Source organism: Scyliorhinus canicula, chromosome 1, assembly GCF_902713615.1.
Source record: "Scyliorhinus canicula chromosome 1, sScyCan1.1, whole genome shotgun sequence".
In the NCBI taxonomy this organism is placed as follows: Eukaryota; Metazoa; Chordata; class Chondrichthyes; order Carcharhiniformes; family Scyliorhinidae; genus Scyliorhinus; species Scyliorhinus canicula.
In genome coordinates, this window is record NC_052146.1 from 197,708,451 (window position 1) to 197,733,533 (window position 25,083).

Here is a 25,083-nt window from a genome sequence, read left to right on the forward strand (position 1 = left end):
TGCTGGGCATTGTGATCTTCTCTCTGTGCCGTTTCTGGTGGGAATACTCCAGCGTTCGCATTTAAAGGCCAGTTGTGGCCGACATTTTCAATGTAAAAGCCGGCCACGGCCAACAATCTGAAAAGTCAGTCGCGGCCATTGGGCGCATCTCCTGCGATCGAGAATGTCGGGACTGATTGCTGCATGACCTACCCGACACTCGCCCATGACCCACCCACAGGTCGCGACCCTGCGTTTAAAAAATCCTGCCCTAGCCTTTGCCTCCCTGATCGCCCGCCAGAGAATCCTGCTCGGCTGGCGATCAGCAGCACCACACAAAGCTGCAGACCGGCTGTCCGACCTGGCGGAATTTCTCAGGCTGGAGAATATCAAATTTGGACGTGGAAGCCATTCACCAACTTGTTCCAAGATCTGCTCGTAGCCAGCAACCAATAGAATAGTGGGCGGGGTGGGGGCACAAACGAGCCACGGGACAAAGGGAAAAGGAAGGGGTGGGGACGGAAGGGGAGGAGGGGGGCGAAGGCACACAAAGAAAACGAGAGGGACAATGAACAAAGCCGCAAGGAACTGGTCAGAGGACAAGTTGAAGCCCAAACTAAACTGTAGATAGACATCTGTAAATACGTGCTCTGGCCATACTGGGGATTGTAACAGATGTCTGCCAACTAAAGGGGGGCCATGGCCACAGCGGGAGGGAAGACAATTGCCTGTAAATTAGGCGCTGATTTTGGTTTGTCTTTTTTTATTTTCCTTTTTGGTGTGGTTTTGTAATATGTAACTTATGCATTGTGAAATACAAGATGTAAAAACCCAATAAAAACACTTCTGAAAAAAACACTAGGATTAAATGCAAACCCTAGAGTAGACAAGAGATTTGAAGACGATAGGCAGTTCAAGAAATCACCAGTCAGTTTTGAACATTTGCTTTGCATATTAGCCAAAGAAAACATACAATGACATGAAAAATAGAAAAATGGCTAAAACACACGTTTGAAAATGCTTCTTTGTTACCTCCTTGTTCACGGCCAGTGTAACAGAAAGAGTCTCTGAATGGTCAACAACATCGTCATCCGTTTCCACCTTTTCTGGCTCTGCCATAAATGGAGGTTTATTTTCTTGCAAGATCCATTTTCGATAAACCTTGACAACCTTTTTTATTGCTGATGCTTCACAAGATGGTAGTAGAAAACCCTGGAAAAAGAAAGGCTAATGAGATACAAGAGTTCTACGAACTACCACCTTGGGTTAGAAAGGCAGTCACCAGGAAGTAGAATCATACAGTATAGAAGCGTCTCTTCAGCCCATCAAAGCCTGACCTGACAAAATAAAAACTCTAATCTACACTAATCCCACTTCCCAGCACTTAGCCCATAACCTTGAGTGTTAAGTTATGACATTTCAAGTAAAGATTTGTTGAATGATATGCGAGACCGTGAATATATTTGAAACAAGTCTCATTGATCGGCTGACTGAAATTTATTCAATAATTTATATGAAGTGACAAATTCAAATAATTTGTTCCGTAAGGGATGTGCTGTCACAACAGGAATGACTTCAAACTAATCTGAACTATAGGAAGAAGTTCAAAAGGAATAATATAGGCCGGGTGACATAGGACGTTTGGTTTCTTTGCTACTTTACAGTACAGAAGGAATTTCACAGGGAGGAGGAAGACACATTGCAGGTGATGCGACTGAACTGCCTTGCCTTGGTGAAAAAGCAGCCTCAGTTTTATTTTCCTTCTCTAGGCACCAGAAAATCGTCAAAATGTCTGAAGGAACACAGATTATTCCACTTTCAGTATGAAATGGAGATTTGAAACAATGCCAAAACAAGCCAATGATCTGATGAAACACTTTAAAATGTTGTAGTCCCCGCTATCTAACCCAATATAAACAAGGGTAAAATCTTGAAAATCAGAGTGCAGTTCTCAAAGTTTGACATAATAGGAAAAGGACCTGAATTTGAGAATGCACCGGCTAGATTCTCCGCCCCGCCGCGCCACTTTTCTGCCTCGACCTGCCGACAGGATTCTCCTATACGCCGGCCGGTCAATGAGGTTTCCCATTGTGGGGCAGCCCCACGCCGTCGGGAAACCTCCAGGCGCAGGCAATACGGAGAATCCGACCACCGGAGAATTCAGCCCCACACCTTTGAGAGAATTGTATACACTACACTCTAAGAGGGAAATTAAATTTTTTCTGAGAAGCGATACAGACTTCAAATGTTGTAACCTGTTTATTAGTTTAATAAATGTAAACTTTTATAAACATAAACAACTAAAGAAAAACATGCTTTCAGTAAAATCTCGATGTTACCACCGAGCAATAGTGGTCTGGTGTTTAACAATTTGCCTTCAAATTGTCTTTCAACTAAGTTTTTCCATTCGTAAATATGTATATATATCTCTCAAAAACTTCAATCCTTGAATACAATTGGAATTTTGCCTAACTTAAGTTTCATATATCGAAATATTTTTTTTAATTCCATAATATTGCCTTTTAAATGCTATAAAATATATCTGAAAATATATGGTTAAAACACTTTGTCATTTTTAATTATCTGGGTGACATATTGTCTAGGACTTAGTTCAAAAAACAGACACTTCCTGAAAAACAGTAAAACAATAGTGCTTTAAAGTCAGAGTGAATTTACATTTCAGCCAAAGACCAGGAAAGCTTGAACGGGAAGGTAATCACTGAAGTCAGGGTTAAAACTAGGCTCTGGATCGTTGTATGAATGTATGCAGAATGGAGGTGGATCAAGAAGGGGGCTTGATACTGATAATTCTGGCGCCGGGGGAAACTAGGCCCTTGCAAAAATGAAAGAGGTTTAAGACATTGATCGGAGTGGGAAGAGAATAATACTGCCGTGCAAACTCAGCCTGAATTAAACTATATTCCATCTTTTGTCATCAATTATGGCAACTTCAGCCCGCCAATTTTGAACTATAATTTGAGATTATTCAAACTATGGGTTTTGTTTCGTTACAAGATATTTAATTGGGCACCTTCAAAATTATTTACACATGGCAACCTAAACATGTTCTGAAGAAAACAAGCACATAGTAACAGTGTGATTGCTCCACTAGAGGGTGCTGCAACTACATTTAAAAGAAGGCCTTCACAGGCCTATACCAGTGTTCTTCAAACTTGGGGGGCGCGTCACGCGTGTGGGTCGCGGCGGGTCGCGGAACCGTTGTCCGCGGCACTCCCGATCGCGCAAACCTGCACGCAGCAGCCTACTTTCAATTACGCCGGCTGCAAGCGGCCATTAAAATGTCCACGAACATGTATAAAAAATTTTGGCTGCATTGTGCACGCGCAATGATCGTCTGCGCACGAGCAGTGATCTCAGTACGAGAGTCTCCCTCCCCCCCCGGTGGAAACGCGCTGTTGGAGGGCATTGTTTGAAGTGGTGACGCTGCAGCGGGCTGTGTGAGGCGGGGTTTGAAGCGGGGAAGCTGCCTGGGGACCGGGGCTGGGGCTCCGGCTGCAGTTTGTGCTGAGCGAAGCCTCGGTGCGGAATTGTTTTGGGTTTGTCCCGGGCCCGGGGGCGCCTCATTCCAGGGCCGCGCTGCCGAGCGACAGGCGGCACCGCTGCTCCCCCACCCCAAACACACTGGCCTCTCGGCGGGGCTGCCGTCCGACCCAAGTTGAATTAAGGACCCCTTCCCAGCCCCAGTGTGCTCTCTCCCCCCCCATCCCCAGTGTGCCCCCACCCCCAGTGTGCCCCCTCTCACCCCCCCATCCTGCCCTCTCCCCCCATCCCCAGTGTGCCCCCTCCCCCATTGTGCCCTGTCCCTCCCACTCCCATCCTGCCCTCTCCCCCCATGCCCATCCTCCCATCCTGCCCTCCCCCCCCCCCCCCCCCCATCCCCAATGTGCCCTCTCCCCCACCCAGTGTGTGGCCTCCCCCGGGGTGCCCATTCTGGTGCCCGGTTCCCTCCCTCTCTGTGACTCCGGCCCCTCCCATGCCGCTATTTTTTTTAAAACGGTTGCAGCTTTTTGTTTTAGAAGTTCGCAGGTGGGTTTATTCATTTAAGTTTCATTTCTTTTATTCATTTTATTTTTCATTTTAGTTTTACAAGTTCTGGTGGGGGAGGGGGGTTATTTGATAAAAGTGTACAGGAGAAAAATGCAGAACTTTGGACAGATGTAGACCCCATACTTTCCGACACTGGAAGACTTCCCCTTCATTCAGCAGGTTCCATTGGAGGAGCGTGTACGAGGGCCAAAGGGACCCAAAACCATTTCCTCCATTTTTGTCAGCAGCAAACAAGGCAAGAGAAAATGGTGGGTCGCGAAGGTCGGCCGGCGTGGGTGGCGAAGGTCGGCCGGCGTGGGTGGCGAAGGTCGGCCGGCGTGGGTGGCGAAGGTCGGCCGGCGTGGGTGGCGAAGGTCGGCCGGCGTGGGTCGCGAAGGTCGGCCGGGTTGGGTCCCGAAGGTTGGCCGGTTGGTAAAAATGGGTATCCGGAAAAAAAATTTGAAGAACACTGGCCTATACGATTCACACACTGCACTGAATCTTGGAAATGTCAGAAAAGTTATTATTCCTGAATATTGATGAACGTTGCAAATTTTCACGAGCATTCTGCACACTTGTTTATTTGATTCAGACCAGATTCTCAATCAATACACATTACATATGCATTCCATTCCTACTCAGGCTACTTCAACTATTTTCTCAGTACATTGATGACTACATCGAGGGGCAGCACGGTAGCAGAGGTGAATAGCACTGTGGCTTCACAGCACCAGGGTGCCAGGTTCGATTCCCCGCTGGGTGACTGTGCAGAGTCTGCACATTCTCCCGTGTCTGTGTGGGTTTCCTCCGGGTGCTCCGGTTTCCTCTCACAGTCCAAAGACGCGCAGGTAAGGTGTATTGGCCATGATAAATTGCCCTTAGTGACCAAAAAGGTTTGGAGGGATTATGGGGTTACGGTGTTAGGGTGCAAGTGAGGGCTTAAGTGGGTCGGTGCAGACTTGAAGGGCCGAATGGCCTCCTTCTGCACTATGTTCTATCTCGGTGTCGTTTGCTGCTCATGCCCAAAACTGGGAAAGTTCACTACCTTTGCTTGCAATTTGGGACTTCCGGTGGCGGCCATGGAGTAAGTGGTCGTACATTTGGTGGCTCCCACCCGGGGTGGATTTTTTCAGTCCTTCCTCACCTGAATTGTGTGGTGCTGGATGGCAGAAGGTGCACTGAGGGAATGTAAAACTCTAGCAGGACTGGTTTATGGCTCATCGGACATGAGATGCAGCGAGAAAGAGACAAAAAGTTAAGAAAATGTTTGTGCAACACAGGAGAAGATGCGGAAAGTAGGGCCATCGCTGCATGGCTAATGGTCTATGGAGCAGCTGGTAGAATTCCCCAACAGCAAGTTCCAGCAATAGAGGAACGAGGCCTTAGAGGACCTGGCTAAGGTGGTGCAGCCACTTAGGGCAGCGATTGAGCATGTGGAGAAGAGGCTGGAGATAGGGCCTGGCAATCCAACAGGTGGAGGAGTCAGTGGGGGAGCATGAGGAACGGTTGACCTCGCTGGAAGCGGTGATGGGCATGATGACGAGCAGCCAAAAAAGGCTGAGGGAGAAGCTGGAGGATCTGGGGAAGCGCTCCAGGAGGCAAAACCTGCGGATCATGAGGATTGAAGGCATTGAAGGTGCGGAGGCCGCTAAGGATGTGGCAATCATGCTGGAGAAGCGGATGGGGCAGGGGGCCTTTGACCGTCCTCTCGAGGCAGACCAAGCGGACAGGGCACTAAGGAGGTGGCCACAAGGGAGTCGCCAAAGTGGTGATGCTGCATCGTTTCCTTGATAAGGATAAGATCCTGAGGTGGGCAAGGCAGACCAAGAAGTGCACTTGGGAGGAAAGCGGCCTGCGTTTATACCAGAAACTGGGAGCGGAATTGGCCAAGTAGAGGGTCGAGTATAACCAAATCAAGTCCACCCTCTACAAGAAGGGATGATGTTTGTGGTTCTGTACTCAGCCCTCTTGTGGGTTAAGCACTAGAAGAGTTTTATTTTGACTCGCCAGAGGAGGCGAAAGACTTTATGAGAGACTATGAATTGGGAGGAGTAGGAGGACATTGAACTTTGGAACGGAGTTGTGTCCCAATCTACCTAGCCTGCACATCTTTGGGTTGTGGGGGCAAAACCCACGCAAACACAGGGAGAATGTGCAAACTCCACACAGACAGTGACCCAAAGTTGGAATCGAACCTGGGACCTCGGCGCCGTGTGGCTGCAGGGCTAACCCACTGCGCCACCGTGCTGCCCCAAACTCTCATATTTTGACTAAAATGTTAAAATAGAAACCTGCACCTCACTAGGTGCGTCATACCCAAATATTATTCGAGAAATATTGGGTGTTTAAGTACCATTAAAAAAAATTCCGCTGATCCTAAATCATCAATAGCAGGTTACAATGCAAAACAGAAGCAATTCAACAGGTTTGAAAGTTTAATCCTGGAAAGATTTTTTGCCAGACTAGTTCATCATAGGTCATCTATTTCCAGCATTATGCCAAAAGTTGTTGTTCTGGCTGAATGGAAAACAAAATGCACCTATCCACAAGAAAAGCTCAAAGTCAAATCTAACCACAAGTACGCTCGCTGGTTAATCATTTCACATCTGAGGGAAACCACAGTGAACGATAGTGTTACAATATCTTAATCACAATAGTCTACCAACTTAACAGGAGTTCGAAGAATTTATCTAATTTGCTAATTCTCTCAACCTTGTTCTGAGATGAAAAAACATTTTTATTTATTCATTCAAGGGATCTGGGTGTCGCTGACTAGACCAGCATTCATTGCCCATCCCTAACTGTCCTGAAAAGGTGGTGGTGAGCTGCCTTCTTGAACTGCAGCAGTCCATGTGGTGTAGGTACAACCCACACGGCTGTTGAGGAGGGAGTTCCAGGATTTTGACCCAATGGCAGTGAAGGAATAGCAATATATTTGCAAGTCAGTGTGCCTTGGAGGGGAACTTCCAGGTGGTGGTGGTGCTCCTATGTATCTGCTGCCCTTGTCCTTTTAGATGGTATTGTTCTTCGGTTTGGAACGTGCTGCCGAAGGAGCCTTGGTGAGTTCCTGCAGTGCATCTTGTAGATTCGTGTTTTCAAACATTTTTGTCCGGGACCCATTTTTACCAACCGGCCATCCAGCATGAAGACCCACATCACCCGAACTTCATGACCCACCATTTTTACTTACCTTTAAGGTGACAGATGAGTCTGATTTTGTCCTCACAATCTCACTTGCTTTGTCATTCAATGTTAGATTTCTGCTAATTCAGCTGATGATTTAAGACGTCATAGAATCACGGAATCCCTACAGTGCAGAAGCAGGTCATTCCGCCTACCGAGTCTGCACTGACCCTTGCAAAGAGTGCACTACTTCGGCCCACACCTGCACCCTATCCCCATAACCCAGTAACCCCACCTAATCTTTTGGATTTGAAGAGGCAATTTAGCATGGTCAATCCACCTAAGCTGCACATCTATGGGAGGAAAGCAGAGCACCCGGAGAAAATCCACAAAAACACAGGGAGAAAGGACAAACTCCACACAGACAGAGGCTGGAATTGAACTCGGATTACTAGTGCCGGTGAGGCAACTGTGCTAACCACTGTGCCACCATGTCGTTCTCACTGTATCCATTGAAAAAGCAGGTTTCAAACTCAAACACGCCAAACTTATTCTTGAAATGCCTTTGAAGTTTTGAGGATGTTAATCTTTCAGTTGCCAGTACTTCCCTGCATATAACAGACACAATAACTTTGTATCCTGATTTGCAGTGGCACAATTAATAACACCATGCCTCAAGAAATCATCTTTATGCTGCTTTGTTCCCGTTTTCTGGTTCTTCTTCGTGGGTTGTTCACCAGAAGCCCTGGAGCTCACACCAGCACTACTGGCAGCTACAAAATGGAGGACTCTCTCACGCCCAAAGCACGTGTTGTCTGTGTCCAGGGCGCGTGACCTGCTCCCTGCCACCACTTCTGGACAGAAGACTCCATCGATTTTTTTAAAAAGGAATCTGCTCCAGGGTCAGCGTGCTGCTTGACAGCCTGCATTCTGAAAGTCGTTACAACCGGCATTCTGAAAGCCGGTTACGGCCTGCATTCTGAAAGTCGTTACAACCGGCATTCTGAAAGCCGGTTACGGCCTGCATTCTGAAAGTCGTTACAACCGGCATTCTGAAAGCCGGTTGTGGCCGACACTTTTAAAAGCGGGTCACGGCCATTCTTCCCGCAATCAGGAGCGCCATGACCAATGACCCAGATACCCTCCCGATCACAACCCACCAACGGGTCACGACCCCGACTTTGAAAATTACTGTTGTAGATTCTACACACTGCTGCTACTGTGCATCAGTCGTGAAGGGAGTGAATGTTTATAGAAGGGATAGCAATCAAATGGGCTGCGCAGCTTCAGCAACAGTCCTTAATACTTCAAAATCCCTGGACCATATCGACTAAGTGCACTGCATGCATGACTGCCTCTGAAATTAAAACATCACGTCATGATAAATAGGCACGTCATCGTAATACTATACAATAAGTAGTTATGGCTGCACAATGGTCCAGTGATTAACACTGCTGCCTCATAGGTGAATGGGGTTTTTGAGGCTTTTTAACTGGAGATAGTATGATTCTGAGCCTCGGTGGAGGATGAAATGCTTTTGTGGGGGTTGGAGTTCCCAAGGGTTTGAGGAGGTGTGGGCGCAGGGACTGGGGCCCCTGATTGGGCTGAGGAAGTAATGGATTGCGTGGGGTCAATGCAGGCAGCGAAGGCTCTGGGTCTGGACAGGTTCCCAGTCAAGTTCGAGACAAGTTCGGATTGGAGTGGGGCCTCTGCTAATGGAGATGGTGAGGGGGGAGCTTCTCCCTACGCTATCTCAGGCTTCAATATCGCTCATTCTAAAGAAGGACAAGGACCCAGAGCAGTGTGGTTCTTACTGCCCGATCTCGCTGTTGAATACAGATGCAAAGTTGTTGGCGACGCAGATAGCGGATTGCGCGCTGGGGTGATAGGCGAGGGTCAAACGGTGTTTGTGAAGGGGCGGCAGTTGTCAGTGAACGTACAGAGATTTCTTAATGCTATAATGATGCCCCTGGAGGGCTGGGAAATGAAAGTGGTTGTGGCAATGGACGCGGGGGAGGTTTTCAACCGTGTCAAGTGGGTGTATTTGTTCAAGGTGTTGGGGGAAGTTTGGCTTTGGGCAAGGATTAGTGGGTTGGGTGCAGTTGTTGTATAAGGTGCCCGAGACGAGTGGTCGGATGAACACGGTCAGTTCAGGTTATTTTGGGTTACACCGGGGGACAAGGCAGGGCTGTCCGTTCTCTCAGCTGCTCTTTGCCCAATGGCAATTAGGGGTTCGATGGGAGTGGAGGGGTATTGAGCAGGGGGGGGCACTGAATTTCTTTGTATGCAGATTATCCTCTGTTGTATATTTCGGATCTGGTTGGGAGCTTTGAAAAGATCACAGGGACTTTGGGGGTGCTTGGCCGCTTTCTGGGGTACAAACTTAATTCCCAATTAACGAACGCGGATAGGAGAAGAGGTTGGAGGGAATTGCCGCTTTGGTTGGTGGGGACGAGCTTTCGCTATCTTGGGATACAGGTGGCGTGGAGTTGGGCCGAGCTGCATAAGATGAACTTGGCGAGGCTGGTCGAGGGAATGAAGGCAGGCTTTAAGAGATGGGATGTGTTGCCATTGTCATTGGCAGATCGGGTCCAGACTAAAGATGATGGTGTTGCCCACATTTTTGTTTGTGTTTCAAAACCTCCCAATGTTTGTGTCCAAGTTCTTTTTTAGGAAGGTTAACGGAATGATCTTGAGGTTTGTGCGTGCGGCGAAGGCTCCGTGGGTTTGGAAGATTTTTTTGGAGAGCGCAGCGAATATTGCAATGATGTGGAAACGGGCTGTAGAGGAGCGGCTGTTTTGGGGCCAGATGGAGATGGCCTCGTGTAGGGGGACCAGCCTGAGGGCACTATTGTTGACACCCCTTCCGTTCTCGCTGGTCAGGTACTCCACAAATCTGGTGGTGGCGTCAGTACCGAGGGTTCGGAACCAATGTCAGCAGCACTTTAGATTGGAAGGCAAGTCTCTGTGGGTGCCAATTTGCGGTTCATTGCTTTGCCCCAGCAGAGTTGGATGCGAGGTTAGGTGAGGTTAGAATATTTGGGGAATTTGTTTGATGGAAGGAGGTTTGCAGGCCTGGAAGAGTTGGAGGAGACGTATCAGTTATTGAAGGGGAATGAATTTAAGTATCTGCAGGTTAGGGACTTCATGAGCAAAGAGGTGCCATTGTATCCAATGCTGCTATCCCCGGTGTTACAGATGAAATAGGGGAGGGTAGGGTTGCAAACAGGTGTGGGAATGAAGAGGGAGAGTGTGCTCGTGGAGGTGGTTAGGTGTACGTGGGAGTAGAGGTTGGTGGGGCTTTGGGGATTGGAGCATGGAGTCAAGCTCTGTGGAGGGTGAATACATCCTTGTCGTGTGCAAGGCTAGGCTTTTTGCAATTTAAGATGGTGCACTGGGCCAACATGACAGTGTCCAAGATGAGTCAGTTCTTTCCAGGGATGGGGGATAGGTGCAGGCAGTGGGCAGGGAGGGCCAGCGAATCATGTGCATTTGCTTTGGGAGTGTCCGAGGTCAAGTGGGTTTGGAAGGGGTTTTCGGCCGTAATGTCAAAGATTTTGGGGGTGGAGGTAGCCCAGAGCCCGGAGATGGTAATATTTGGAGTGTCAGGGGATCCAGGATTTTAGGTGGGGAGAGAGGCTGAAGTGTTGATCTTGGCCTCCCTGATAGTCCAAAGACAGATTTGTTGTGTTGGCAGGACACAGAGCTGGTGAAGGCAGGGATATGGGTGAGCGATTTGGCAGAGTTCCTGCATTTGGAAAAGATCAAGCTCGCCTAGCGAGGTGCGGAGGAGAGTAGAAATTGGTCATCTATCTCTTTAAGGAGCAATAAGTCATCAGCGGTGGTGGGGGGGGGGGGGGGGGGGAGAGAAGGAGGAGAGAGGGAGAGAGAGAGAGAGAGAGAGAGAAGATGCGCAGGGAGGATGGGGTTTATTTCCTGCTGCTGCGGGTGGCTTTTGTATATGGTTATGAAAATGCCTTCAATACCATACTTTTCAAACAAAAAACTGAATAGGTCAACATAGCACATTCAGTCCTAAAATGTCTCAATTCAATGATTGTAAAGATTGGCCACTGACCAGTATATTATTTATTCACTTTCACAAAGTTTGCAAACTCTTCTGAATGAGTAACATTCAGCTCTTCAGTCACAACTGATCTGTGACAGGATGAACAAGCGGCAAAGGTTATTTTGAAAATTAACAGGACATTGGAACTTTCCACAAAAGCTCCGCTATAGAGCAGGATCGAAAGTTGTAATCTTTGTTCAGTGCTGAAAAATACAGTATTCAGTCCTTGTTCCTGCACTCCGCTGAATCCAAAGCCATGCCCAACAGTGGGTTTCTTGAGGATTGCCTACTCCATTCCAGGAAAGTCAACATAGGGTATGCCAAAACATTGAACGTTATTTGTACTGCCTGTAGAATCTGCTCCCATGTAAGATTACCACTCCACGCTCTTTCGTGCATATTACTTGAAAAAGAGTCACCAAATCACCCAACTTCAACAAATATCGGGATGTGGGGAAATCTGAGATGCCCATTGAATCATGGTGCAATCCTTCTGATCTTTCTATACTCCAGTATTATGTCACATAAGTTACAGACATATTACAGAAGATGGAGGCAAAAGGGAATGTGTCAGTTAGCAAACCACTCACCCCAAGAAGCAGATTTTCTTTTTACATACAACATAGTCCACCTAACGGACTGGAAACTGATTTTTTTTTTTAAATAATGGAACAAAGGACTAGTAAGGTCAAGTATAAGGCAGCCCTATATCTTAAGCTAGGAGTATTTTCATTTATTGTTGACTGTTTCAAATTCTAGAAAGCAGTCACTGAAAACCATTCTGCACATTGAGCCATTTAAACAGAGTTGTTAATGCTGAGGATTGCAATTTCTGAAGTTTCCCAAATGCTATTTTTACCTTATTAATTTAATAAGAAAGTTCCCATTTTAAAAAGTGGTTGCCAAGTTGAAATAAACTCAACAAACATCCTGCCAGCCAAGCTAACTTAATCTTGAATTGTTTTATACATTGTGAAATTCTCGGCTTCAAGTGACCAGAGTTGGATTTTCATATTTTTGTTAAGTAGCAGTTTTGTGGTCATGAAGGTGAACATTCCATGCCCACTGACTAAAGTCAAACAAACATATTGATGAAAATAACATTGAAATAAATAATTGAAATCACTTAGGCTCCAGCTGCGATGAGCTAAAGACACATGAATAAATCCTTTCATTATTTATCACATTTATGGAGAAGTCTGCATAATTTATTCTGCTGATTTAATTCAATCAGCATTTGGAACCAAGACTTCAAAATGTAATGAATATTTTATTTACAGCACATTTTGAGCAAGACAAGAATACCATATCCTAATAATGAGTGCATAATAGAGAAATATAATTGTACGTTTGACTTGTGGTTATGATGCTGGACGAGCAAGGTCATGGGTTCAACTCTCAATGTCCTGAATGCAATAAATAAATGTGGTAATTTGTGGGTGGGCACCAGTGGAAAGAAAAATGACCATGAAAGGTGTGCAACTACTATAGAAATTCACTGGTTCATTAACGTCGTTCAGTGGTGGGAACATACAACCCCCACAAAGTCTGGTCTACATTTGACACCAGTCCCAAACCAGATGCTCAACTCTTAACGCCAACTGAGCAACCCTGGGTGAGCAATAAATGTTGCTTGACACCACATGAATGCGGTTAGAAATGGTGATGTTAGACTTTTGTCAAGGGTTGTTTTCTATGAGCGAGGAACTTAGATGGAGCTTTATTGCCATTTATTCCAATCAATGTCTGACCCAGGTTTATGTGATGCAGACACTGACGGAGGGTACAGCACTTGAATTTCCCTCTCATGAATACAAAATACAAACAAAAGTTTTTTCTACCAAGCAGCTAAGCCTTCATACAATTCCCATCTTATGTCACAAGCACTCATTATTGTCTGATGTTTGCTTAATACAAGGTTAACAGTATTTTGATTACATTTGAATAATTTGATAATTGGTACAAGCCTTGGTGCTCTTTCTTTCAAGTTAAATCCTAAATCCTACTCTTCTTGCCCTATCCAACGTCCTGGTAAATTCATAATGAAGGCAACTTCATTACTGGTCAATTCAACTTGTTTTTATCAGTTGCTCGACAATGCAGCTCCTGGTATACATTTTTAGCTTTGTTACAAACAGGTTCTGTGTAGGTACATGAAATTTATCATGGACCTTGATATTGTTATACTGCTGTTTAAATATTTTGATGACTGAGGTATTGCTTTCAGTCCCCATTCCAAACTCTGTTCCCGAGTTACTGAATCGATCCCTTTTCCTAACAACAGTCTGAAATTAAGCTAGTCTGTTTGCAACCTTAGTGTCACATTTGATCACCTGGTGAGCTTCCCAACCTCATAATCGTGTCATCACTAAGCCACCTCCACAACATAGCCTGACTTCACCAGTTGGTTCCCAGGCAAGCGACTTCTTGATTTTAAAATTCAGATCCATTTTCAAATACCTCCATGGCCTTACCCTGCTCTATTTCTGTAATCCCCTCCAGCCTCTCAGCCCTCAGAGATATCTGCTCTCCTATAATCCTGGTCTCCTGTGCACCCAGAATTTTAGTTACTGGTGCCTATGCCTACGGTTGCGCAGAGCCCAATTCTGGAATACCATCCCTAACTTCTCCACCTCTTACTTTTGCCTTCCTCCTTTAATGCACTCATTAAAATCTTATTCTTTGCCCAAGCTTTTGGTCATCTCACCCAAAGCTCCTGATGTGTTTTGGTGTCATACTTTGTTCATAACGCTCCTGTGAAGCGCCTTGGGATGTTTTATTATGTTCAAGGCACCATATAAATGCATAGTGCTGTTGTTTGTAGGACCTTACTCTGTGTTGGGTGCTGCGTTTCCTACACTGCATGAGATTAATTTCAAAAAGTCCTTCAATGGTTGGAAAGCACTTCCCTATGTCCTTAAGTTACGAAAGACGCTACACAAATGCAAGTCATTAAATTGATACTTAATAAAAGTTGTTCAATACAAAAAAAACTGCTCCAGCGAAGGTGGTAATTCACCTTATGGAATTAAATGATCACTGATCTGACACTAGATCTCTCGCTGTGACATAGTATATAAACAAAGTGGCAAAATCGGGTGTCATATCGTTGTTGGATATCACGGCTGGATAAACCAATTTACTTCCAAAACCTGCAGCTGTTTTTTAATCTTGAAAAGCGAGTACTTGATAGCTCAAGAAAAGTAACAAAAGCTGCATTACAATATTACATATGTGGTGCATCAAAAACTTGAATCTCAGTTCTTTTCAAGTGCAACCAGTTTGTCACAATCAATTTTAACAGTGAACTTTATTTAAACACTTAGAGTTTTTAAGTCGATGCCTGTCCGACTGCTGTGCTATTGAAAGACAACAAAAACACTATGACAAAATAGGTTGTAGTAGCCTGATCATCTATGACTAAACCCTTTATTACATTAAAACCAAAACAATTGTCCGCATTGAGTATAGGAAGGCATAAATTACAGTAAATCAGAATTTTTTCAGTAATCAGCAAATACACACACTAACCTGGTGAAACACTTCATTGATAAAATTCACATTAGCTTGAGAGGAAAGTAGTACTCTCTGAACCATCTCGTAGACTGGTTGGTGTTCTTCATCGATGCTGCAGAGGCTGGAGGTACTGGGTCTTCTTTCAGATAAAGTACTGCTGTTGGAGTGAGAGCGATCCTGTTCAGAGGACCCATTTGTTTCCAATTCAATGGCTTTCTCCTGAGCTGATGGGTTTGCAGTCACTGACTGCTTAACCAACACAAAATGAACAAAAATACAGAAGTTTAATGTAAGAAATACATTTTTCCCCCTATCCCTCTCCAATGGGAAATCAGGACCACACAATGTTTATGTCACAAAATTCATATGAAGTGTTCTCGAATGTAACAGAATGATCAAATTTCAGCATCTTTCAGCTCCCTCAATCAGAAAGAAGACAACCAATGAAACTCAATTCTCAAAGGAAAGTTAAAATGTAATTTCAGATTGGAATGCGAACATTTTTCTCCTGCTTGCATGTCTAACAATCAGTAATAAATTTGAACTGTTTGCTAAGCAAACAACTACGAATTTCCAGATCCAGCCAAGGTTATTCTCAATTCAAAGTGAAATGAAAATGAAATGAACAGTACTGATATACTAAAATTTTCACCCAGCTCTAAAACCAGTTACTGTCAGAGACACTGGGTAGTGGGTGGCCCTCATGGTTCATGAGCACATTTAATTTTGTAAAGGTGAATGCTCAAAGATAACTTAGCTGATGTTATAATTGATGAACTTCTGTCAACGTAAAAGATCGGCAGACTGATTATTTCCTAGGAAGATGGTAAAACATTTGTAAAATACTTACCAACAAAACCATACGTTCTGGCAGATCTGGGTGAATTAGGGAATTGATTCCCAAATAATGTATAGGACGAAAATAGAACTTTTTACAAACAGTATTGAAAAATACACTGAAGAAAAAGAAAACATTGCATCAAGGTAACAGCTCTTTAAATTCCATTTGGTACTTAAAATTTGTTACGAAATTCAGATGCCAAATCTTTTATTTATTTCGCTGTCCATTTCAATTAGTTGGGAAAGTTTCAAATTTGGGAAAGGGGGCAGCCCGAATCAGAAGGTCTAACCTTTCCAGTGGAACATGGAGACGCAGTTTTGCTCCTACTGGCCAGACAAATAGAAATAAGCTCATCTCTTTTGCTTCTTTTTGGTCCCTATTCCTCTTTCTAATGTCTCACCTCGGTGCCTCAGTTAAAATGTTCATATTTAAAGAAGAACCCTGTCAACTTCAAGCAGACATTGATATCATTTTATCAGGTCAGATTAAAGTACAAGACAGTAGGGAAGTAGGAGGTAGGCAAGTTAAGTCTGCAGGCAATTTTAACTGCCACCAACTGGGTTTTAACACGACAGTGAGAAACAACATCACATCTTTGGTCTTCTCTCATTATTGATGTGGGAGGTTAAGTAGTAGAAGTATAAAATATATGAGTGGAGTGTTAGGGCTTACAAATGTCTGTGTTGTCAAAATATTCAAACGTACCTGGATAATTTTAGGCAGTATTTCTCCACCATTCTTAGTGCTTTGGCTTGTGGCAGTGCATTTCTTTTCCAGAAAGAAGGTCACAAGCCAGTTAATAAATGCCACCCGAGCTGCCAAGTACTGGTCCCTTGTACTGAACGTGCTTTCATTGTTTCGTGTTACATTGATATACAGTGGCTTTTGCCTCATCTGAGGAATTTCTGGTAAGAATTAATAAAAAGTATCATATTTTGGAACCTTCCACATGTGTCAGGTTTTCACTGATAAAAAAAAACAAACATTATTTCTTAGTTCCAGTATCACTTGTTGATCGACCTACCCGTTGTTGAGAAAGTTCATTACCTGAACCAGATTATATTTGCTTCAACAAAACTTATCAGTTTTCTAACTGGTGAGCGATTCGTTTGACTCTACTTGCAGGAAAGACTTAACCTACACTGAACTAGAACAACCAAATCAGCCACCACTGCAGTGTTAATGTAAGCCTACTTTTGACAATAATAAAGATTATTACATAATTCTTGAAAACAGAAGCAATGATGTTGTGATGAAAATATCAGTATCAGTACACCATGCTGCTATTTATTACAATAGATCAGGTTTGGAGTTTTTTTTTAAATTTACTTGATATTGTTGATGGCATGGGAGTAGGAAAAGTTCCATACATATCTGAAACCAAAAGCTACAACTGAGCTATTAATCAAAACATGGTTGATGTGTTGGGTAAGCTGGGCCTACGAGGACTGCGTTTACTGCAGTGAGAGAGACAGGCTTCCAACGCTTGAAGAAATGCAACTTGATTTTATTGAACACTCAACTATCATACATACTTTAACTGTGGGTTGACACTATGCTGACTTGACTGGAGACCTGAGGCTAACCTGACCAGACTATCTTACTACCACATGGTGTTTGTTCTAGTTGCTGCTCACGAGCTCTGACTGTCTCAGAGGCTGGATCCCGAGAGAGCGGGAAAACTAGTGCCCTCTGGCTTTATAGTGGCCGTGTCCTGTCTGGTGATTGGCTGCTGTGTTCTGTGTGTTCACTGGTCATCCTGTGTGTCAATCACTGCCTGTCTGCACAACATCATATACCTAGAAGTATATTATGACAAAGGTAATGTGTGTGCTCACTTCTCATAAATCCTCCTTTCTCAAGTTATATTAAGTCTGAATGGGACAATATAATTTGGGCCAGGTGTGGGCGTATCCCTCTGACTCCATGCTTGCAGTTTTTCCCTCAGTCTGTTAACCCCTATATTGCCTGCTACATCTTCAATCCCATTTCTACACGCAAGTTCGGAATATCTCCCTCGCATAACAATATGTCGGGTATCTGTGAACTCCAGGAATTGTTTTAAATATAAATTTAGAATACCCAATTGCTCGTCTTCCAATTAAGGGGTGGTAAACACTGCAGCTTCACAGCGCCAGGGTCCCAGCTTCGATTCCTGGCTTGGGTCACTGTCTGTGCGGAGTCTGCACGTTCTCCCTGTGTCTGCGTGGGTTTCCTCCCACAAGTCCCGAAAGACATGCTATTAGGTAATTTGAACATTCTGAATTCTCCATGTACCCGAACAGGCGCCGAATGTGGCGACTAGGGGCTTTTCACAGTAACTTCATTGCAGTGTTAATGTAAGATTACTTATTACAATAAAGATTATTATAATATTTTAATCCACTAACCGAAGCAATTATGCAACTTATTTCAACAGAAATGAAACCTCTATCGGCTAGATTATTGACACAGGAAGGGGAACTTTATGGAATTCTGGGGCTTAGATAAGGCACTTATTGTAAATTATTGTAAGTATTATAAACTGTGAAGAGGACAATGCAGAACTTCAAAACGACATAGACAAGTTGTTGAAATGGGCAGAGAGATGGCAGATGAAGTTCAATGCAGAGAAATGTGAGGTTATGCGATTTGGCAGGAAGAACATGGAGACACAATATAAAAAAAAGAGGTAACATTTTACAAAAGGGTGCAGGGGCAGAGGGACCTGGGAGTATAAATGCATAGATCATTGATGATGCAATGGTGGAGAAAGCAGTTATTAAAGCATATAGTACTCTGGGCTTTATTAATGAGGGCATAGAATACAAAGAGGTTATGCTGAACTTAAAGAAGATGCTACTTAGATCTCAGCTAAAATATTGTGTACACCTGGTGAGACCACATTTGGAGTATTGTGTGCAATTCTGGTCACCTCACTATAGGAGGGATGTGGAAGCATTGGAAAGGGTGCAAAGGAGATTTTTTACCAGGATGCTGCCTGGTTTGCAGGATAGGTCTTATGAGGAAAGGTTGAGGGAGCTGGGGCTTTTCTCTTTGGAGTGGAGGAGGATGAGAGGTGACTTAATAGAGGTATTTAAGATGATAAGGGGGTTAGATAGAGTGGACGTTCAGAGACTATTTCCTCGGGTGGATGTAGCTGTTACAAGGGGGCATAACTATAAGGTTTGGGGTGGAGATAAATGAGGGATGTCCGAGGTAGGTTCTTTACTCAGAGAGTGGTTAGGGTGTGGAATGGACTGCCTGCTGTGATAGTGGAGTCGGACACTTTAGGAACTTTCAAGCGGTTATTGGATAGGTACATGGAGCACACCAGAATTGGAGGGAGTGAGATAGCTTGATCTTGGTTTCGGACAAAGCTCGGCACAACATCGAGGGCCGAAGGGCCTGTTCTGTGCTGTACTATTCTATGTTCTATGTAACTCAGCTTTGTAAGCATTACATCACGTGCAGGAGGCAGCCATTCGGCCCATCAAGTCTGCACCCATCCACTTAAGCCTTCACTTCCACCCTATCCCCGCAACCCAATAACCCCTTCAAACCTTTTTGGACACTAAGGGCAATTTAGCATGGCCAATCCACCTAACCTGCACGACTTTGGACTATGGGAGGAAACCGGAGCACCCGGAGAAAACCCACGCAGATACGGGGAGAACGTGCAGACTCCGCACAGACAGTGAGCCAGCTGGGAATCGAACCTGGGACCCTGGCGCCGTGAAGCCACGGTGCTAGCCACTGTGCTACCGTGCTGCCCATTGTTTGAAGTTAATTTGAAAAAAGATAATGGCATCAGTGATAATAGAAATTTTGGTTTCTGAAGGTCACAGACAAATAATTCATTATAATTCAATCATCTCACAATACACAATAGATATTTTACTTATATAAAATATGGAATCAGCTTCTGGACAATTTTATTTTAAGATTTGTTCCAGCTTTGGAGTGTATAAGTTTGCTTTCTTCTGACTTGTTTTTTTTAATTACTTGGTTGTTCCAAATTAATCCTCTCATGTTTAGTATTCATAATAAATTTAAACTGTGTTCCAATATCACCTCGTATTATATTATATCTCCAACATAGTAAAACTTCTTAAGGAACTTCAAAGGAGTGTTATCAAACAAAATTTGACATTAAGGAAAAAAGTAGGTAATAAGTAGAGCAGATATCAAAAGCTTGGTCAAAAAAGTAGGCTTTGGTAAAAAGGAAGAGGTGTTTTAGGGAGAACATTTCAGAGGTTGGGTAATGGTACAGTAATTAAAACTGAGGATTCGCAAGACAACAGAATTGGGGGAACGCAGATACCTCAGAGAGTTGAAGAAATTGAGGTTATAGTGATAAGGAGGACAAGGCCATGAAAGAATTTCAAAACAAGGACGAGAATTTTTAAATCAACCTGCCGCTTAACCAGGAGTCAATCTAGGTCAGCAAGCCCAATAGTGATCGATGAACAGGACAGGCGCAACTTAGGACAAGGGCTGCAGAGTTCTGGATCACCTGAAGTTTACAGTGGAGAGAACATGGGAGGCTGGCCAGGAAACGAGCAACGGCAGGGACGAGGTCAAGTAAAGTTAGGTGTTGAAAATAAAGCACATTTACTGACAGTGCGGAAGCCTAAAGCTCATCTCGTGCTCAAATATGACACCACATTTGCCAACAATCTGTTTTGGCCTCTGGCAATTGCTGATGGGAGGGATGGAGTTAGTGGGAGTCACGTGGGCACCAAAAACAATGGCTCTAGTCTTTCCAATATTTAGTTAGAGAAACTCTCTGCTTGTCAAGTCTCTTCAGCCACTCCAAGTGGTCTTCAATCACATAAGACAATGTATTAATGTTTGTTCTCAACAAAACAATTCGCTAAGAGGTTAAGCTCCTTCATTTTTGAAAATACTGGCAGGATTCTCCGGTCGCCGAAATCTCGTTTGGCGATCGGCCGGGGAATACCCGATTCCCACCAAATTGGGGTCGGCGCCGCTTTTGCGATGAAGACATAGCCTCACAATCGGAGAATCCAGCCCATGATTTTTCAGTTTTCAACCAACGGAAACTTTTGCAATTTGAACGGAGACATAACAAATTCTTTAAAAAATGCAAGGCCACATTCCAAGATGGAGATGAGAAACCATTGAATCACCCTCAGGAGAGCGTGGAGAGAGAGACATTTCCTACAACTTGGACATACACAACTGACTCAGGAAGCTGCCATTCAAACAAGCCCAACATAAATTCCGCTACCTGGGGATCAAAATCACCCATGACTAGACATGGGTCACAAATGGAACCTGGCTAGTCTGGTGGAGGAAGTAAAAAAGGACCTGCAGAGGTAGGACACTCCCACCCTCTCTGGCAGGGAGTGTTACTGCCGAAAAGGTAAAGGGGTGGATAAAGAAGCCAGAAGCTGAGTGGATGCAAATGGAGGAGGGCTCCCTACCTCCGAGTCCTTGCCATGGATGTGCTCCCATCTCCACTGAGCAAACACTCAATGATGATTGCAACATTCCGGTCATGGAACCAACTATGACAGCTCTTCGGATTAACTGAAATGTCCGTTAAATTCCCCATCTGCAACAACCACAGGTGCACCAGCCATAATGGACACCGCCTTCAAAAGGTGGAGACAGGAAGGGGGGGTCGGATGTTGACAGTCAGGGACTTCTACACAGAAAACAGACTGACAACACTTGAGGAACCAACAGAGAAGTTCCAGCTGAAACAAGCTAAGCTATGTGCAGGTCAAAAACTTCTTATGCAGGGAACAAAAGCGTATCGATGAGAGCTGCAACAATCGCTGTTAGAGAACTTGCTGGATGTGAACACCCTAGGGAGGGGGAACTGCGGCGACTGTATGGGCAACGAATAGGAAGGGCAGGTACACCACTGGACAAGACAAGGGAAAAGTGGGAGGAAGATCTAGAGTTTGAAATAGGGTGTGGACTCTGGAGCGAAACACTGCATAGGGTCAACTGCACCTCCACATGCGTAAGGCTAAGCCTCATGCAGCTAAACGTGATACACAGAGCCCACTTAACCAGAATCCAAATGAGCAGGTTCTTCCTGGAGGTGGAGGAGAAATGAGAACAGTGCCAAGGAGGTCTGGCCAACCATACCCACATGTTCTGGTCTTGCCCCAGACTTCTCGGGTTCGGGACATCCTTCTTTGAGGCAATGTCCAAGGTGTTGCGGATGAGGGTGGAGCCATGTCCGAGAGTAGGAGTCTTCGGAGTATCAGAACAGCCAGATCTCTTCATGGTGATGCCGTTGCCTTTGCTTCCCTAATTGCCGGCAGAGAATCCTGCTCGGCTGACAATCAACAGCACCACCCAAAGCTGCAGACTGGCTGGCTGACCTAGCGGAATTTCTCCAGGTGGAGAAAATTAAATTTGCCATCCAACGCTTCCATAAAACTTGGGAACCATTCACTCAGTTGTTCCAAGAGCTGTGTGTAGCCAACAGCCAAAAAACAGAGGAAGAGTGAGGGAAGCCACGGTACAACGAGTGCAAACAAAAGGGAGTGGGGGTGATAGAGAGAGAGAGACGAGAGAGAGAGAGAGAGAGAGAGAGAGAGAGAGAGAGAGAGAGAGAGAGAGAGAGAGAGAGAGAGAGAGAGAGAGAGAGAGAGAGAGAGTGTGTTAAGGAGACATGGAGCCTAACCAAGCCCGAAAAAATAACATAATGCACGGCATCATGCCAACCAAACAGGACCTAAGAACTGATAAGGGAAGAAGGCACGCCAAAGACTAGAAAGGGAGGGGGGTCAGGAATTAAAGGGGGAGAGGGAGACAGGGGACCCAGCTACAAACGAACGCCTACTGGAGAACGCAAAATAAGAAGCTGTAACCGTTGTAAATAATGAAAGGCAACTGATGCAGATAATGGAAGACGACCAATGCATATATATTTTTGTTTTCGATGTATGTTCACGCTTATCTTTGTTCTGTTTTATCTTTTTCATAATATGAAAAATCCTCAATAAAAACATTTTTTTTTAAACTGAGGCTGAAAACAGGGGCGGCAGTTCACCTCCTCTCACCTGGTCATAAAAAAACCAACAGAAATTAACATGGCTTTTTCAATACTGAGCACAAGATTCAGCTCCAGAAGACATGGATGACATGAACAGGCTTAAGTATTTTGACTCAATTAGAAAATAGGAACAAAGTTTAGGAGTAATATTTAGCCACTTTTAAGCAATAAAAGCTAGAGGGCTGAATTCTCCGCCGTCGGGATTCTCCATTTTGCCGGCAGCCCGGGGTTTCCCGATGGCATGGGGCTGCCCACAAAGCGGCCGAAATGGAAAATCCCAATGGCGTGCCACACCAGAAATCTGGTGCGGTGGGACAGAGAAACCCACCCAGTGACTTTACTGTTTTGCTTGGTTAGCTTCATATTTAAATCCTGCACTTCTTTGTGCATAATCTGACTAAGTTTGAATAAATATACAAGAATAATACATCATACACATGATCCGTTTCAGCATTTATGACCAGTGCGTAATGTGTCGTTTTACTTACCAAGTACAGGATTGTAAAGATTGGTAATATTCGTAAAAGATGGAAATAAATGCGAAAGGTAGAACTTCTTAAACAAAGCGAAAAGAAACTTAAAGCCACTTTCTTGTTTCTCTTTATTCTTCCATTCTAAACTTGCAGCCTTCAAAGTAGAAGCAGAAAACTAGTTAAGGAACGATATGAGGTAATTCACAAAATTGTTAGCAGTCAGAATATTTTGTGAAATGCATATTCAAACAGAAAACATTTCATTCTTCCAGCTAGTCACTCTTCTCCCTTTCAGCTCCTTAACACAATAGATTGCTAAACAGTTAAGAGGACAATCTGTCAGAGCAGCCAAGAGTCGCAAATCCCCTCATATTCTTCTTGTGAGAAGAGGCTTAGCTTCCATCAGTAATTCTCATTCTAAGATTGAGAATGTGTCTGTGGCGATTCTTGGATCTCCATTCAGGTTCAATAGTTAATTTGGCTTTGCAACAATCCAACTATGCAGGGAACAAAAAAATCTTCAAACGTACTAATATCTCTGTGAAACACTTTTCCTTCATTTACAACTTTCATTACTCTCAGCAGGATTATACCCCAAAATCTAAAATGAACATTCATTAAAAATGTTTAACTCTGTGCCGACTAGCTTTGAAAATCGGCGGGTGAGCCAAGAATCACTGTCACTCACCCAAGTGACAGGAGGAAAAATTCCCTCATTTTCCTGCAAATTACATACTGTACACCTATGGTGGATCCTGGATCATCTAGGGAATCTGTCATACAAATGAACTCAAAATGTTAATCACTGCTATCAATGTGCTCTCCCGCACAGGAAGGGCAGCTACAAGGTGCAGGCATTTTAACAACTTAAACAAAAACAAAAAATACATGTCCCATGTCCACCTGATCAGTCTGAACTGCCATACCTCCAGTGAGGACACACCAAACCAGTCACGAGATGGGGACATGATAACTCCGCAAGCCTTGCCCCTCCCTAAATTACTTCCCTGTAAGGCAGTAGGGGTTATAGGAGAACTCTACCCCATGAGCTCTTCCCGACAAGTTTGCTTCATGGTCAGGAGCCAGCACATTCAAACCCTAGCTTAGATTCTAACTATTTTGATTATTCCCAGTTCCAAATAGGGCAGGGAGTCCACAATATCAGTCTTGGATTTTTGGGGCCTCAATTGTTTCTGTATGAACTATATAATTTCCTTGATACTTTTCCGAATGTACAAATTTTCATCCAACATGCTACCACTCGGAATCACAGAATAATACAGTGCAGAAGAGGCCCTTCAAGTCTGCAGAGGCGCATGAAAAACACCTGACGGGCCACGTGCTCATCCAGGTACTTTTTAAAGTATGTGAGGCATCCCGCCTCTACCACCCTCCTCAGCAGTGCATTCCAGACCATCGAGGCCCTCTGGCGAAACCTCCTGTCCCTGAACTTGAGCTTGTGTCCCCTCGTAACTGACCCTTCAGCTAAGGGAAACAGCTGCTCCCTATCCACCCTGCCGATGCCCCTCATAATCTTGTGCACCTCGATCAGGTTGCCAGTCTGGTTCATGAATTTATGTCATACAGCAAATGCCTCACTCGATTGCAAATTACACCAGTTCTTTAATCAAGGGGAAAGGATCCGTAATTATCAACCGCCAGCATCGCAACTGAGACACGATTGCATAAGAATCACTTCCTCTAGGAGACCCAATTCAATTTTTTCCATTAAGGGGCAATTTAGTGTGGCCAATCCACCTACCCTGCACATAGAATCATAGAATTTAGAGTGCAGGAGGCGGTCATTCGGCCCATCAAGTCTGCACCGGCTCTTTGAAAGAGCACCCTACCCAAGCCCACACCCCCACACTATCCCCACAACAGCAAACCCCCTCAACACTAAGGATAATTTAGCATGGCCAATCCACCTAACCTGCACATCTTTGGACTGTGGAAGGAAACCGGGACACCCGGAGGAAACCCACCCACGCACGGGGAGAACGTGCAGACTCCG

General features: G+C 44.5%; 1 protein-coding gene across 1 annotated transcript in view; it reads right to left on the bottom strand.

Moving 5' to 3' along the window:
• ralgapa2 (Ral GTPase activating protein catalytic subunit alpha 2) overlaps window positions 1–25,083 on the bottom strand; it is a 730,448-nt gene that overhangs the window by 555,499 nt on the left and 149,866 nt on the right. Inside the window, 4 exon segments of the mRNA XM_038805980.1 lie at window positions 1,012–1,191; window positions 14,750–14,980; window positions 16,281–16,480; window positions 23,085–23,223. Coding sequence (XP_038661908.1) covers window positions 1,012–1,191; window positions 14,750–14,980; window positions 16,281–16,480; window positions 23,085–23,223 — 750 coding nt within the window.